We start from the raw sequence: 14,234 nt of genomic DNA on the forward strand, positions 1-14,234 counted from the left end.
AGCAGAGCACGCAGAGACCTTTTGAGGTGGGGAGTGCCTGGTCCTCCTACATACCTGCATCCCGTGGGAGACCACACAGATCCTCTTCAGATCTCGGACACCCCACTCATCTGGCCACCTCTGATAGATCTCCTTTACTTTCTCAATCACTTGCATGATCTCGGAGGCGTTGTGCCAGGACAGCATGGACATGTCCCTTTCAGCCACACCAGACACGTGGCAGAACACGAGTGGGTAAATTTCAGGGTGGGGAGGAATGTTCCCACTGGCTTGGATAGCATTGCCATTGCCAATGTAGAAGTGTTTGGAGACAAACTCGATTATGCCTGCAGTGGAACGATAATTCTCATTGAAGATGATCCTGCTCTTGGTGGCCACTTCGTGCCTCTCTTTCTGGTAAAACTGAAAGAGTCTGTTTAACAGGGTGTGATCAGCTGACTGCCCATCCCCGACACAAAACAGCTTGGGGGTGATCTGCATGTGGTCCCCAGCGAGGACAATCCGGGTCTGTAACGTGGCATAGGAGAGCGGAACCAAAGCCTCACACTCCAGCATCTGAGCGGCCTCGTCGATCATGATGTGAGTGAAGTAGCCCGGAGCAACCCTGAGGTTCTTGGATAACATGGAGGTGGTGATAATGACACGGTGCCTGTCGATCTCTGCCTGCGTGGGGTGCCGGAAGGAGCGCTGGTCTGCAGAGAGGCAGCAGTACATCTGAGTGATGGGGTCTGTCAGGCTGACGGGACGGTCCGTGGATATGATCCTCAAGGGAACAGCCCACGGGTGCCCACTGGTCACGTAGTTATGGAAATACTCTCGGATGTAGATGTCAGCAGCACTGGAGGGGAACGAAAGAGGAACCCAGAGAAGAATTGTGAGGGCTGTTTCCAAACGCCGTGAGCACCACCCCAATGCACGACCAACAACACCCGAACGCTGAGACGCCCACAGGCGAGCAAGGAGGAGGTGTTCATGCAGCCACCAATTCTATTTTGAGGGGATGGTTTAAAAGAGGAGTTGGTAACTCAAGACTAGAGCATCACCCAACAAATTCTGTGAACCCAGACCTCTCCTCCCACAGCCAACCCCCAGCCTGGGTGGGGCATACAGGAGCTGCAGAAGGTTTGGTGCAAGCAGAGAGCCTGAACCAGGCTAAGATTAGCAGTCACCCATCTATTATGTATTAAAACAGCCTGCAGGAGTGGATGTGGACACTCTTTCCAGAGTAACTGCTCTAATTTTAACAATCTTGGCCTGGTTTCTCTGGAGGCAAATCCAACAGCAGTCAGAGAAAATCCGCATTTCCTCTTCCCCCAGACCCTCCCTGGAAAAGTAAAAAATTTGGCACGTGCACAGAGCATGAAAGTCTTCAAGGGCAAGGAGAGCACAATATTATCCCAGCAAGGTCAGACCACGGCTTTCTACTTCTTTCAGTATAAGGCAAATGCTAGAAAGAACTGACAGTCTCCCCAGCCCCATCCCCATTTTATAACAAGGCAGGAATTCACTGCCTCTTCCTCAAAGACTTCCACCCGTGCCAGGCTTCTTCCTAGCAGGATGTGCTAGAGGAGCTTTCCTCACCCCCTGCTAACCTGTTTGTGTGAGTGCAGATCAGCACCCGTGCGTTGGGCTGCCTGAGGATCTCCATGGTGGCCATGGCCAAGGTGAATGTCTTTCCTGTTCCAAAAGGTCCATAGATGAGGAGAGGTGGGACCTGCCGGCTGGTGGTTGCCTGGCCCGTGATGAAGGAGATGGCCAGTTTCTGCTTGCTATTGCCTTTCTGTGGTGACCCAAGAGAGTAGGGAACAGAACAACTGGCAACATCTGGGAGGACCAGCTTTTCATCCAAGAGGTGGTCCACAGCCTGGTGCCACTGCCGGAACAGCAGCTGGTCAATTTGGAACTGGATCTCCACCTTGTGGGAGGTTTTTGGCTTGAAGTTCAGCTCTGAGCAGCATCTCTTTGGTATCTGTAACCAGATGGTCTTCTCCGTGGTAGCTTTATGCTCCACAATAACCTCGTAAACCCGATTGTCTTCAGGTGGGTCGAGGGCCAGGAAAGCAGTGGGCACAGACCTGCTCAGCAGATATCCCTCATCTGTGTCTGGCGAGAGGTTATAAGGGGTAGGCACTTCAGCAAAGAGCTCACCAGACTGGGCAAACTTCATCCCCATGGAGAGGCTTTCAAGCATGGGGCTCAGTGAGATGAGGACCCGCAGGTTGAGTCTGAAAGGAGGAAACACCCAAATGAAGAGCAGGGAACTGGCCCCTCAACAGCAATCCCCTCCTGCTGGGGAGCTGGGATTGTCACCTACACCCAGTGAGGGTCCCCCCTGAGCACACAGAGGCAGAAGCTGTGATTCTAGCTGTTCCACGACCACAGGACCAGACCCAGCCTGTCCCCTCCTGTCACTACCCAGCCAACCAGCTTTCTCAGCAGGTTTCCATTTTTTCTGGGAAGGCACTCCAGGACCCAACCCAGAGGACACGGAGACATCAATAGCAGCATGGCCCTGAGGGTCAGCAATGGGCCCACGGCCTACAAGCGAGGAGAAACCCCTCTGGGTCCAAGCCTGGCACTTACTTGGCAATCAGAGCCTGTTCAGCTTCTTCCTCGCGGAAGAGGAAGCTGTGCATCCTCTCACGGTAGTTGAGACGGGTGATGGGGACGGGCACAGCACCCTCACGCTGGTAGTTCAGTGTCAGAGCAGGAGGTTTGTACTTGGCCAGCAGATCCATGTCTTCACTGGTCCTCACCAGGCTGGGGACGATGATCCGGTTGCCTCTATCCCACCTCAGGAAGTTGACGGGGCGGCTGCTCTCCCTGCTGCCGGGGACGTGCTGGGGGGTCTCCCGCCTGCCCACCTTCACCTTGATCTTCTGCCTGAGGACAGGGCGTCTGCCAAAGTCAAACACCACCCACTGCTCGAAGACGCCCAGGGCACAGCCCTCCATGCAGACCTCCACCAGGGAGGTGGGTGGGGAGGAACGCAGAGTGGCCACGCACTCCCCCCGAAGGTACTGGAGGTCCCGGGAAAGCCCATTCCCCAAGAGGTAGAAGTTGACTCCAGGTTCCCTCTTCAGTAGTGCCACGTGCTGCAGAGGCATCTGCCAGTGGAGGAGAAGACAGAGACAATGGTTAGGGCAGCCCATGGGAAGAGCCCAGGGGCTGATGATGTTCCCCTCGGCAGCGTTTCCTACCAAAAGCTGCCGCAGGACCCAAATGCAGCACTGGACCTACAGCAGACTGTAAAGGAGCTTACGCCTTGTGCCACCCCACAGCGATCATTTTAAGGTCTTAAAGACCCTCAGGTTTCAGTGGTAAAGCAACTGAGCCAGTCTGCTGCCACCAGCATTGGAGAGGACAATCAGACCCAGGCTCTTGCCCCCAGCAACCACAAAATCCCAGGCTGGAAAGGACCCAAATCGTGTTATTTGTGCTGAAACGTGGGATGCCGGGTCCTCCCCAGCCCCACTGCACCAGAGACAGGAGACAGGAGACATGGTGGCTGCACCCCCTGAGCCTGAGCTGCCCCCGAATGCTCCCTACACGTCCCCATCCAGACACCCCCACTCCCCAGCTTGCAGGAACAGTTAATTTAACAAACAAACACACACCCAAAAACCACCGCCCGAAAGGCCGAGGCCTGTGTGGCTCCTCCAGCGCAGGCCTGGGCTTACCTGAGAGAAAACCTTGAACTTCCAGCAGTACTTCACCCGCCTGTCCTCCAACTGCACCTCCAGGGGCTGCTCACACACGACCCTGACGCCCTCCAGGTGCTCAGACATCTGCGGGGAGGCAGGAGAGGAGCGGGACTGAAGGTGGCAGCATCCTGCGGCCTTTGGCCTTTACGCTGCAGCCTCCGAGAGGGGACCCTCGGTAAATCCTCGTGCTCTGTCCTCAGCCACCACCACTCAGAGTCCTTAGGAAACACAAGGACCCACCCGTGGCACAGCAGCCTGGTCCTTCTTGTGTTCCGGACCGCAGAACTGGACACAGTACTTCAAGGGAGGCAAAAGGAGTGAAGGAAGGGGGCAAACAACATCCCTTCCTGCATGGCCGTGAGAACAGGGGGGTGGTGGGCTTCATTCCCAAGCCCTAATACACGAGGTTTCTCCCACCCTGCCGCCCACCACTCACAATCAACACCTCGTTGGAGCACATCTGGTACTCGGCAATGAGCTGGTCCTGGTAGGGCAAAAGCCCTTCCTTCAGCGCTTGCTTCTTTATCCTGGTGGCCACCTTCACCCTCTGGATCCACTCCTGCAGCTCCTCGGCAGAATGAGCCTTGGTGCAGCTCTTCCCCATTTCGCACACCTCCACTCTGTCAGGAGAGAGGCGTCCCAGGTGCCACCCAGACCTGGTGGAGCTGGTCGGGGGGGTCCCTGGGGACCCTCTTCTAGGGGTGGCTCCTTACCTGCTGCACAGCGAGAATTTGGTCAGCCCCAGCGGCGGGGCGCGATGGACCCACTGGACGGAGGTGTCAGCCGAGAGCATCTGCAGGTGCTCCACGGAGGAGCAGTGGCTCTCGAAGCTCTCCTGGGAGCTGAAGGTCACCAGGCAGAGCCGGCAGTAGAAGCGCACCGGTGCCGGAGCCAGCGCCTTGCCGTTGGTGCTGCAGGGCCTGGTGGCCGGTGGCATCAGGTCAGAGCGCTGCAGGCCATGCTCCCTCTCGGCCCGCCAGACGGCCATCTCCACCTCGCTGTGCGCATACCGGCAGCGCCGGGGGCCGTGCCTGCAGGGCTTTCCCCGCGAGACGAAGCGGCAGTAGTTGAGGGTGGGGATGAACTCGGGGCAGGGTCGGACGGCCGTGTACTGCAGCCGCCTCCGGCTGTCCGACACCACGTGCACCAGGAGCGGGTCCCAGGCCCGGTGGGACTCGCAGAGCCGCCCCTGCCCACCGGCCGAGATGCGCTGGGGGCAGCCCAGGAAGCAAGGCTTGCAGATCTCCTGGAAGTGGCCCCCGAACTCACTGATGATCTCGTCGGCGGCGCTGATGACGGGGCGGGGGGCGGCGGGGTGACCCTCCAGCTGTGCCTGCAGCACCGCCGCCTTCAGCTGCCACCGCTCCAGCTTCTGCTCCCGCTCAAAATTCCAGACCATGGCCTCCTCCCGGCTCCAGGCAAAGGTGCACTGGTTCTTGTGCTTGGTGCAGCCCGACCCCTCCACAAAGTAGCGGCAGACGGCGTAGCGGGCCGGCTGGGGGAAGCCCGGCCGCCGGAACACCTTCTTCCATGAGGCGCTCCGGCGGTAACGGGCCAGGAGGATCTCGTACATGCACCTGTGCTCCACCTCCCGCAGCAGGTAAACGATCTCGGTCTCCTTCACGCTGCACTTGGAGCAGACCAGGCGCAGCTCCAGCTGCTGCTGGAGGCCGTCCAGAGGCACGGCCGGGCCGTTGGCCGTCGGCATGCTGGGCGCTGGCTTGAGTGGGGTGAAAGCGAAAGAAGTTCCTACGAGGTGATGCCGGGGGAAGGAGGTGCCATGGAGAGGCCGTGTCCTAGCTCGCTACGTACCTGCCAGCCATTGGTGTGAGTCCACAAAGCCTGACAAGGAAACAAGGAACAAGTCACTAGGCAGGAAACATTACCTGGTTCCTGGCTGAGCCACCAGCACAGCCTGGCCCCACGCACCAGTAAGCAGTTGGGAACACCAACCACCACCCAAACCCCTCCAGAGCCCTCACCCTTAACACCCAAATACCTGGGATCTGCTCCTCCAGCCCCACTGACCCTCCAGTCCCAAGACTGTGTCCTACAGAGATCAGTCTGCATGGCAAGGGCTCTGGGCAGGGCTCAGCTCAGTCCCAGTGTGCTGCAGCTTGCAAACCACCAGCATTTACCAGGAGAGCTGCCAGCAGCAGCACAGGCCAGCCTGGAGGGTCCAGCACGGTCCTCACAGCCACCACCAACCTCCTCTTGGACTGTGTCTGGATGATTCGATTCCCTCTTCCCGCTGCCCGTGCCTCCCCAACTTCAGTTCATTCCTGACAACTTTCTCTTCTTTTTCCTGCTCCCCCCCCAGTCCAGTCAGGCAGCCCCACATCGAGCAGGATAAGCCCAGCTCCAACCCCCAAGTCCATCTCCCCCCATAGCACACAAGATTAATTGGAATTAATTAACCAAGCACCCGCCCTCTTTGTTCCTCGGATGCAGCACCCAAGGCCAGCAGAGGGGCATGCTGGAACAGGGACCTGCTGGCATCTTCTCCAGTGACAGCTCGGTAAACATCCGGCTGGGAGAGCCGAGCTGGGAGATGGGGAAGGTGACTCATGGCTCCCTGCCTGCCCCGGCCACCGGCCAGGCATTTGCCAGCAGTTTCCTGGGTAACCAGAGGCCAGGAGCATCCCTGGGATGATGCTGCAGGGTTTGGTGGCTGGGATCCCCCGGCTTAGGGTAAAGGCAGCACCTTGGGCAGGGTTTGGTGCCAAGCAAAGCCACCAGCCTCATGCCAAGCATCTGCCTCGGGCTTCCATCCTGCAGCCATGAAGGAGTTCTTGGGCCACAGGCTCACCAAAAACACACATGAAGTGAGGGTGTTTATGGCTGAGTCTGGCAGACAACGGAGCAAGGGGGCAAACTTTGTGCTGCTTCTGCAGGAATACTTTTCTGTTCTGTCCATTGAGGCTCCTTTGCCCATGCTGGGATGAGCAGGGTGCTTGGTGCTGAAGCTGCTGCCCTGGCTGGGACTGCCAGCAGCAAACACTGAGCCAGGACTACAGGGGAGCATCACCCACTCTCCCAGTGCACTCAGAGCGAGCTCCTCACATCCCATCCCAGTGCTGCAGCACCCACCCGCTGCCGTAGGGGGTAGGAATCTCCCACTCCCACTTCCCTGCCACGCATCAGGTCGGACACACGCTCGGTAGATAAACACCATCCCCGTTTATCTCTCGAGGTCTGGCGGTGAGCCCAGTGCTGGGCACAACTCCTCCTTGCTGTTCCTGCAAGCTGCAAGACTCGGTGGTAAGGTCCCGTGGCAGTGCAAGGGCCACCCCCCACCACAATTCGGGTCACTGTGCCACACCACCAGCTCCATCCTGAGCTCAAACACCTCAGCTCACCTCTGCATCTTCATTTCCAAACTGGTGCTTGCAGCCCTCCTCACCAGGCTGGCAACCCTGACCCAAAGCATGAGCTGTAGCCAGACAAGCAGCCTGGCTCTGGCTGAGCCTCTCAGCCAGACATTGTCCAAACCCACCTGCTGGGCCCACCTTGGGCAGCACCACCTGGATCCTGTGGGTACCTGGGCCCAAAGCCCCAGCAGAGCTGCTGGATGTGAACACAGCACAAGTGATAAGGAAGAGCAATCCCGGAGCAGGGAAGGGGCCAGGGCACCCCCATCCTCTGATGGTAACAAGGTCACGGTCATGGGAAGAAAACATTCTCTGCAGCCAAGCTGCTGCACAGGGCTCAAAAGCTCTTTCTCTGCTCTCCTTCAGCTTCACCTTCCTTCTGCTGGAACTCCCCTCCATGGGATGAGCCCTCCTGGGAGAGGCACTCAAGTCCAGGATCTGTGCAACGCTGCCACTGGCGAAAACTCCAAAATACCTCAGTAATGCACATGAGAGAGGATGAAATCTGATCCCTGGCACTTGGCTCTGTGAAGCAGGAGCTGAGCTCCCAGGATGTCCACAGCCACAGGGCCGTGAGGAGACACAGTCCTGCAGCAGCAACACCGCCGACCTGCTCAGTTCAAGGCTCCAAGAACTCCCCATAAAGACCACACAGGGCAGTTGGGCTGTTACTGGTATTCATGCCCAGGCATGGCATCCCAGTTTGAAAAGGCTAAGAGGGAATATTCTGCCTTTAAAGGGTCAATTCCCTCGCTGTTTATTTTTTTAAGAAAGCATTTGATTTTGAGCAAGCTGCCAGAGCATTCTCTGGGCCCGGAGGTGGGAGGGAAGAGGAAGGGGAAGTGAAAAACCCTCTTGAAGTCTCCGCAAAGCACTAGCACTGAAGCCAGATTAAAAACTTTTTCTCTTTACAATGAAGAAAAGGAGGAAAAAAAAGGTGAAAGCCACGGGAGCTTTAGCAACCGAAGCCTGGGTAGAAAAGCGATGCAGGGAACAAGGAAGCTTGGGAGGTACACTGTAACTGTCCTACCAATAATGAAACTGATAGGAGCAGGGCAAAATCCAAGTGCCCAGAGGAAGGTGGGAGCTGATTGAGAGGAATATTGACTCGCAAGCCACAGACTGATTTGCAAGTGAAATTTTGTACATTTTAAGCAAAACAACCTTCTTTACATTGGTCCTGAAAAGCCACTTGGAGTTTAAAGCCACTTGCACCTTGCTGATGGGTGAAAGAAGGCACCAGGGCAGAGGGAAGGGCTGGGTCATGGTACCCCCAGCTCTGCACCACCCCACAGCCCATCGGGGCCAGGATCTGAACCCACCCTTCCTGGGCACTGACACAGGCACCCCCTGCCCAGCACTGCTCTGGTCTTGCTGCAAACCAAACCAAAGCAACCAAACCAACCAAACCAAACCAAACCAAACCAAACCAAACCAAACCAAACCAGCCCATGCCACCATCTCACTCGTGGCATTTCCTCCTTGCTTGGGAAGATGCTTGGGGTCAGGGCCGGCCATGCTGTGTCTGAGCATCGTCCCCCGGCAGGCGCCTGGCAGGGCCACGCTGCCGCCAGGGATAATCACATTTCCCTGGAAATGGGGAGCTGGATCCCGGCTGTGGCAGCCGAGTCCTGCTGCTCCACAGCCCCTGTGCCATCCCGGGGGAAGGCAGCCCTTCTGTCAGGTCTTGCCTCGATTAATTATTGACAGGAGATTGGGCAACACGCTGCGCCGGAGAGAGCCAAGTGCCCCTCGATCTGAGCAAGCAATATGGGTCAGAACACTGGGACAGCCCTCTGAGGGGATGGGGACAGCCAGGGGCACACCTTGTGTGTCTCTGGGGACCATGGCACTGCTCCCTGGGTGTGGGTCCTGCCCAAGCACTGGACCTGGGCACTGGAGGAGTCTCAGTGCACCAGATCCTGGCACCTGGGGAGTTTTTCCCCTTGGAGCAGTGACAGGAGGGCAGTGACAGGAGGGCAGTGACAGGAGGTGTTGGAGCAGTGACAGGAGAGCAGGGCAGCATTCCTGAGCACCCCACAAACTGTGCTGCCACGAGGGTTTGGCACCTGTGGCAGAGCTGCTGCACGGTGGCAGCTGTCCCGGGGGGGCTGCCTGGTGCCACCCCTCACCTGCAGTTTTCCTCCTGGCTACACCTAAGCTGGGGCCCCTCTGGCACATCCTTGCAGGACAAAAGCAGCCTCAGGGGGCTCCGGGCCCCCTCCTCTCCACAGCCTTTTCCAATAAGCCACTTTCACTCCGGGTCCCACCAGCAGAGCTGGCACAGTCCTGACAGCCCGGCTGCTGCCAGGTGACAGCCCTGACACCACTGCCCGAGTCGGTGGGCAAGCACCAAGCCCCCCTCATTGTGCACAGCCCCCTCCCCGACAGCTGCACCCCCCAGACACTGCCTTTGCTTTATCCAACTACAAAAAGTTCCCGGGCAGCTCCAAGACCCCAAAGCCGGGAAGCAGGAAGGGGAGAGCTGCCAGGATCGCTCACCAGAGCCAGCACCGTGCACCCCAAGCAATCCAGCAGCTCCCCGCACTCCAGCCCCAGGCTTTGCACCCCAAAACCTGCTCCCTGACCCTGCTTTCCCCCCTCCTCCTTTCCCAAGGGACCTCAGCAGGGGCACGGATGCTGCAAGCTGGGGAGGGATGAGCACCCAGCACCGCCGCGGAGCACCCCACGCCTTGCAGCACCCCAAAGCACACCGCAGGGCTACAGGGAGCACCCTGAGCCCGACAGCATCCCAAAGCACCCCAGGGTGCTGCGCAGCCCCCCCACCCACCGCCTCTCTCACCGCTGCCGCGGCCGGGAAGGGGGGGGATCGACCCGGGGGATTCGCCACCACCGCCGATCTCGTTTCTGGGCTCCCCCCGCATTCAAACCGGGGTTGGACTTCGCGGAAATTGCATCACGGCGGCCCCGCCCCGGCCCTCCCCGCCCGCCGGCACCGGGGGAGCCGGCACCGGGGCGGGGGGCGGGGGCGGGAGAAGCCGGCACCGGGCGGCAGCGGGGCGGGGGGAGCCGGTACCGGGTGGGGAGCGCAGGGGGTGCGGATGGGCAGCTCCCAACCGGGGGTACCAATCTCCCATCCCAGTCCTATGTCCCCCACCCGGCCTATGTCCCCGTCCCATCCCGGCACGCGTTTCCCGCCCGGCTCCCCCAGCCCAAGGGGATGCTCCGGGACCGGCGGCCGCTGCTGACCCGCCGAGGGTCGAAGTTTTCCCTCGCTCCAGCGCTCGGTACCGAGGAATAATCAAAAGAATATGAAGCGGGACGGCGGCAGCACCGATGCTCAGCCCGGACGTCCCCGTCCCCCCTCCAGCCCCGGAGCCCGACGGCCTCTGCTTAAAAAGGGCTTCTGGGAGAGACAAAGCGCCCGTTTCGATTCTGCTCATCAGCACTTTCATTTTCCATTCTTCTTTCCTGCCTGCAACCTCGAGTCAAAAAAAAACCCAAAACTAACCAAAAAAAAACCCCAACAACAACAAAAAAAACCACCAAACCGAAAAACCAACCCCAAACGAAAACAAACCAAAACCAAACAACCAAAACAAACTAACAACCCAAATCCACCTCCAGCTCCCAGGCCAGTAGAGACTCCTCGGGCTCCCTGCAGGGTGGCAGCACCCACACCCTGAGGGGGTGAGAACCTGCACCCTGGTTTGCAAGCACATGCCACTGCACAAGCACCATCTCCTGGTGCTCAGCACCCGGGATGTGGGGGCTCCTCAGCCCCCCCCCCAGCTCACCAAGCCACACCTGCATTGGCCCCAGCACTGCACAAAGCAGCACCCTTCTCCAACATGGGAAATTAAGGGTAGTTAACCCAGGGCAGTTAACCCAGGCTCACGCTGCAGCCTGACACAAGGACTCAAGCAAAAAGCCCAGGGGGTTCCTCTAACACCCCCCCCCCCAGCCTCAGGACCACAGAACAGCCTGGGGGCTGCAGCAGAGCATCATCATCCCACCAGCCAGGCCCCCAGGATTCCAGAGCACCGACGTGCAGGGCAGACGCTGTGCTGGACACAGTGAGGAGCCAGGCCCCAACCTTCCCACCTCAGAAAGTTATCCTCATGCCAGCGGGCAGCAGCAAGCCCTTGGAAAACAACCAGGCAAAACTTCAAACTACCACGCCTCCAACCACTGGGAAAGACCGCGGGCACCAGAGGAAAAGTTTCCTTGCTGACAGCAACGTGGTTCGACCCCTCCACCGACGGACTGCGACCGGCACATCGTGCCTGGGGACACCGCTCAAGAGCCCCCACACAAAGGCAGAGCCAGCGAGGGGAAGAAAAACTCAAACTCGCCTTTGAAACAGGAAGAGGAACCCCCAGGGAGCATCCTACGGGGCACGCCGGGGGGGGGAATGAGGGGCAGGAACCGGTTTGTGGCACGTTTGTTATCAGTGAAGGAAGGAGGAAGTGAAACGATGTTTTTTTACCCTCCAGCTTCGTGTGGTCACACCCACGGGGTGCCTCGGAGGAAGCTCCTGTCCGGGAGCCCCGAGGGAAAGGGGTTTTCCCACCAGGGAGGGGTGAGGGGCTGCTCAGCCTGGGTGGGTGCTGGCTGGACCCCACCAGAGTGGTGGGTGGCCGTGGGAACTGGACATTCCCTGGGCAGCCAACCCCCCTGGTCCGTGCCCCAAAGCCTGGGTCACTGCCTGCACCCTGCTCTGCTCAGCGTTTCCTCAGCAAGGAGCAAGCAGGATCTGACCCCAGGGATCTCCCAGGCTTGGCTTTCCTGCCCAGGAAGGAGCCTCCCGGCCTTTTCTTTGCTTGCAGCTGCCGTGAGCAGGGTATGGGTCAGGGCAGGTCAGGGGCCCCTTTCCCTGGGAAGATGCAGCCCTGGAGCTGAGCGAGGCCAAAGAGCTGGGAAGGGCTCTGGCTCTGGTCCTCAGCCCCGGCACGGAGGGAGCACAGGACATGGGACAGTGACAGGGCCTGTCCTGGTTTGTGTTGCCCCTGGGCAGAAATCCTCCTCTCCACAGCACCACCTCCAAACCACAGCAAATGGTTTGGTAATAGCCCAAACAGCAGCAGGCAGGTGGGGGGAAAAAAGAAAAAAAACACAAAAAAAACAAACTAAAAAAAACAAGGGAGAAAATACCCTTGAACAACTTTCTCACCTCCTAAGAGGCCAGAGTCAGGAGAGTCAGTGCCAGGACACCAGGCTTGGCACTGAGGCTTCACTCCAGTTTTACAGGTGGAGTATTTGGAGGTTTCATTCCGATTTTACAGGTGGGATAATTGGAGGCTTCACTCCAGTTTTATAGGTGGAATATTTTCCCTAGAGCTCCAGCCCCAGTAGCAAACACCTTTCACTATCTCACACAAAGCTTCTGGCCCTGCTTGGCATGCACAGAAAGGTGACAGAATCAGAGAAGAAACCCTGTGGGCAAGGCGAGCTCTGCTGCTCCATAATCCCTGGCGCAGGGAGGAGGAGGAGGAGGAGGAGGAGGAAGGCGCTGCCTGTGCCGGCAGCCGCAGCCGGAGCAGGGAGGAGACAAAGCTGAGTCACCGCCTCGACAAACGTCACGGGGGGGGAAACCGAAACCCAGGATCTGCTGATTTTTAGATAAACAAACACCGAGCCTTGAGTTTCGGATTCCGTTTCCCCAGCCACACGGAGGGGTTTCCCCGCGAATCCCTCGCTGCTGCTCGGGGAGGGGGGGCTCGGCTGCAGCCCCCCAGCCCTGGCCACGCTCCCTGAGGACAAGCTGGGAGCTGGGAGGGTCTCCTGGGAAGATGCTGGAGCTTCTCCTGCCCATGAGCCCAGCGTGGCTGGGGGGGGGAAAGAGGGTCCCTAGCACAGAGCCCCGGCTCTCGGTGCTGCTGCTTTACCAGCCTGGCTGAAACCGGGGCTGAAGAACCAGGGGACAAACCAACCACAGGACCTCTCTCCACAGGCCAGAGCTGCTCAAGCCCCACAACCTTGCTGCGTCCAGCCCTGAGCAAATCATCCGCACGCTAAAGGATAATCTCTATTACCAGAACACCCTGGGAAATTTCCTCTTGCTTTTCCTCCTCCAAGCTCAGTCCCAGCCTTCCCAGTTACCGCCAGTCTGCAAGCAGCCAGCCACCCCCGGCAGAGCGGGGCAGCCCCGTGGTGCTCTGAGGAGCATCCCAGTCCGTCTCTCCAGGGATACTGGAGCCGGCACCACCAGCACTGCCCTGTCCGGCTGCGACAGCAGCTGCTGCAAAGGGAGGGGAGGATTGCACCAGCCCAAATCTGCCTGCGGAGCTTTTCTTGCTCACAGAGCTGTTTACACCCCTAGGAAGAGCTGCCTCGCCGGGCAAACTACCTCCGCCCTGGGAATGCTGTGCTGGTGAAGCTGTCTGTAGTCTCCGGGGCAGGGAAAGGTGTGTGGAGCCAGGGAAATGCAGCTGCAAGCTCTGTCCCGGCACTTGCTCCCCAGTGCCATGTCCCAGCACCGCTCACACCAGCCTGGAGATGCCACAACCCCAGCCCCGTGCTCTGGGACCACCTCAGACACCCTTAAAGTGGAGCCAGGAGGTCCCTGCAGCCACCCCCTTCCCCCCCAGACATCCCCTCCCAGTCCCTGGAGAACCTGGGTGGGTTTAGTCCACAGCAGAGCCGGCCGGTGCAGGGTGTCCCGGACCTTCCCTCCGCAGCTCAGGCTGGAGAGAGAGGCGAGAAGAGGCTCAGAGTGATCAGAACCACTTGTGTGTCCCCGGGGCTGATATCCTCACCCTGTCCCCAGCACGGAGCCGGGAGGAAGGGACGATTGCACTCTCTGCAAAGGCAGCAGCCCGGGAGGGCGAAGCCTCTGGTTTGGCAGGACTCCTCCTCAGCAGCTGGGGACCCGAGTTCAGGCTCAGCCAAAACGAAACAGAATTTAACACCTTAGAGGAAGAAATCGTTTTGCCTCGTGATGGTGTGCGTGTCACAAGAGCTGGAGGGGGTGGTTATCGGTGCTGGGTGCACCCGGGTCCGACTCACAGACTTTGGAGCCATCTTTTGAGCTTTGGCAACCCCATGCACACCCTGCACGTATTGGGGACAACCTGGGGACAGGGTGCACAGCACCCCAAAAAGCACTGGGCTCAGCTCCATAACCATCAGGTGCTTTTTTATATTAAGAGTGGTGCTTTGCAGGCAGGACTTTACACACAGCGTGTGCCTGGAGGTG

At 58.9% G+C, this 14,234-nt stretch overlaps 1 protein-coding gene across 5 annotated transcripts in view; it reads right to left on the reverse strand.

The window, feature by feature from the left end:
• The window catches only part of HELZ2 (helicase with zinc finger 2), a 29,160-nt gene extending 15,442 nt beyond the window's left edge, over positions 1–13,718 (reverse strand). Inside the window, exons 1-7 of one of the 5 annotated variants that reach the window (XM_071760170.1) lie at positions 13,653–13,718; positions 4,418–5,546; positions 4,141–4,324; positions 3,681–3,788; positions 2,584–3,107; positions 1,593–2,225; positions 55–838 (exon numbers count right to left, since the gene is read on the reverse strand). In XM_071760170.1, the coding sequence (XP_071616271.1) occupies positions 55–838; positions 1,593–2,225; positions 2,584–3,107; positions 3,681–3,788; positions 4,141–4,324; positions 4,418–5,412 (3,228 nt within the window). In that variant the 5' untranslated portion in view covers positions 5,413–5,546; positions 13,653–13,718. Of the gene's footprint in view, positions 1–54; positions 839–1,592; positions 2,226–2,583; positions 3,108–3,680; positions 3,789–4,140; positions 4,325–4,417; positions 5,547–9,878; positions 9,997–10,285; positions 10,510–11,084; positions 11,593–12,209; positions 12,591–13,652 lie in introns of those variants that run through there. The other 4 variants (XM_071760169.1, XM_071760171.1, XM_071760168.1 and 1 more) reach the window with 4 other exon arrangements.
• Between the last annotated feature and the right edge of the window lie 516 nt (positions 13,719–14,234).

Source organism: Heliangelus exortis, chromosome 16, assembly GCF_036169615.1.
Source record: "Heliangelus exortis chromosome 16, bHelExo1.hap1, whole genome shotgun sequence".
Lineage (NCBI taxonomy): Eukaryota > Metazoa > Chordata > Aves > Apodiformes > Trochilidae > Heliangelus > Heliangelus exortis.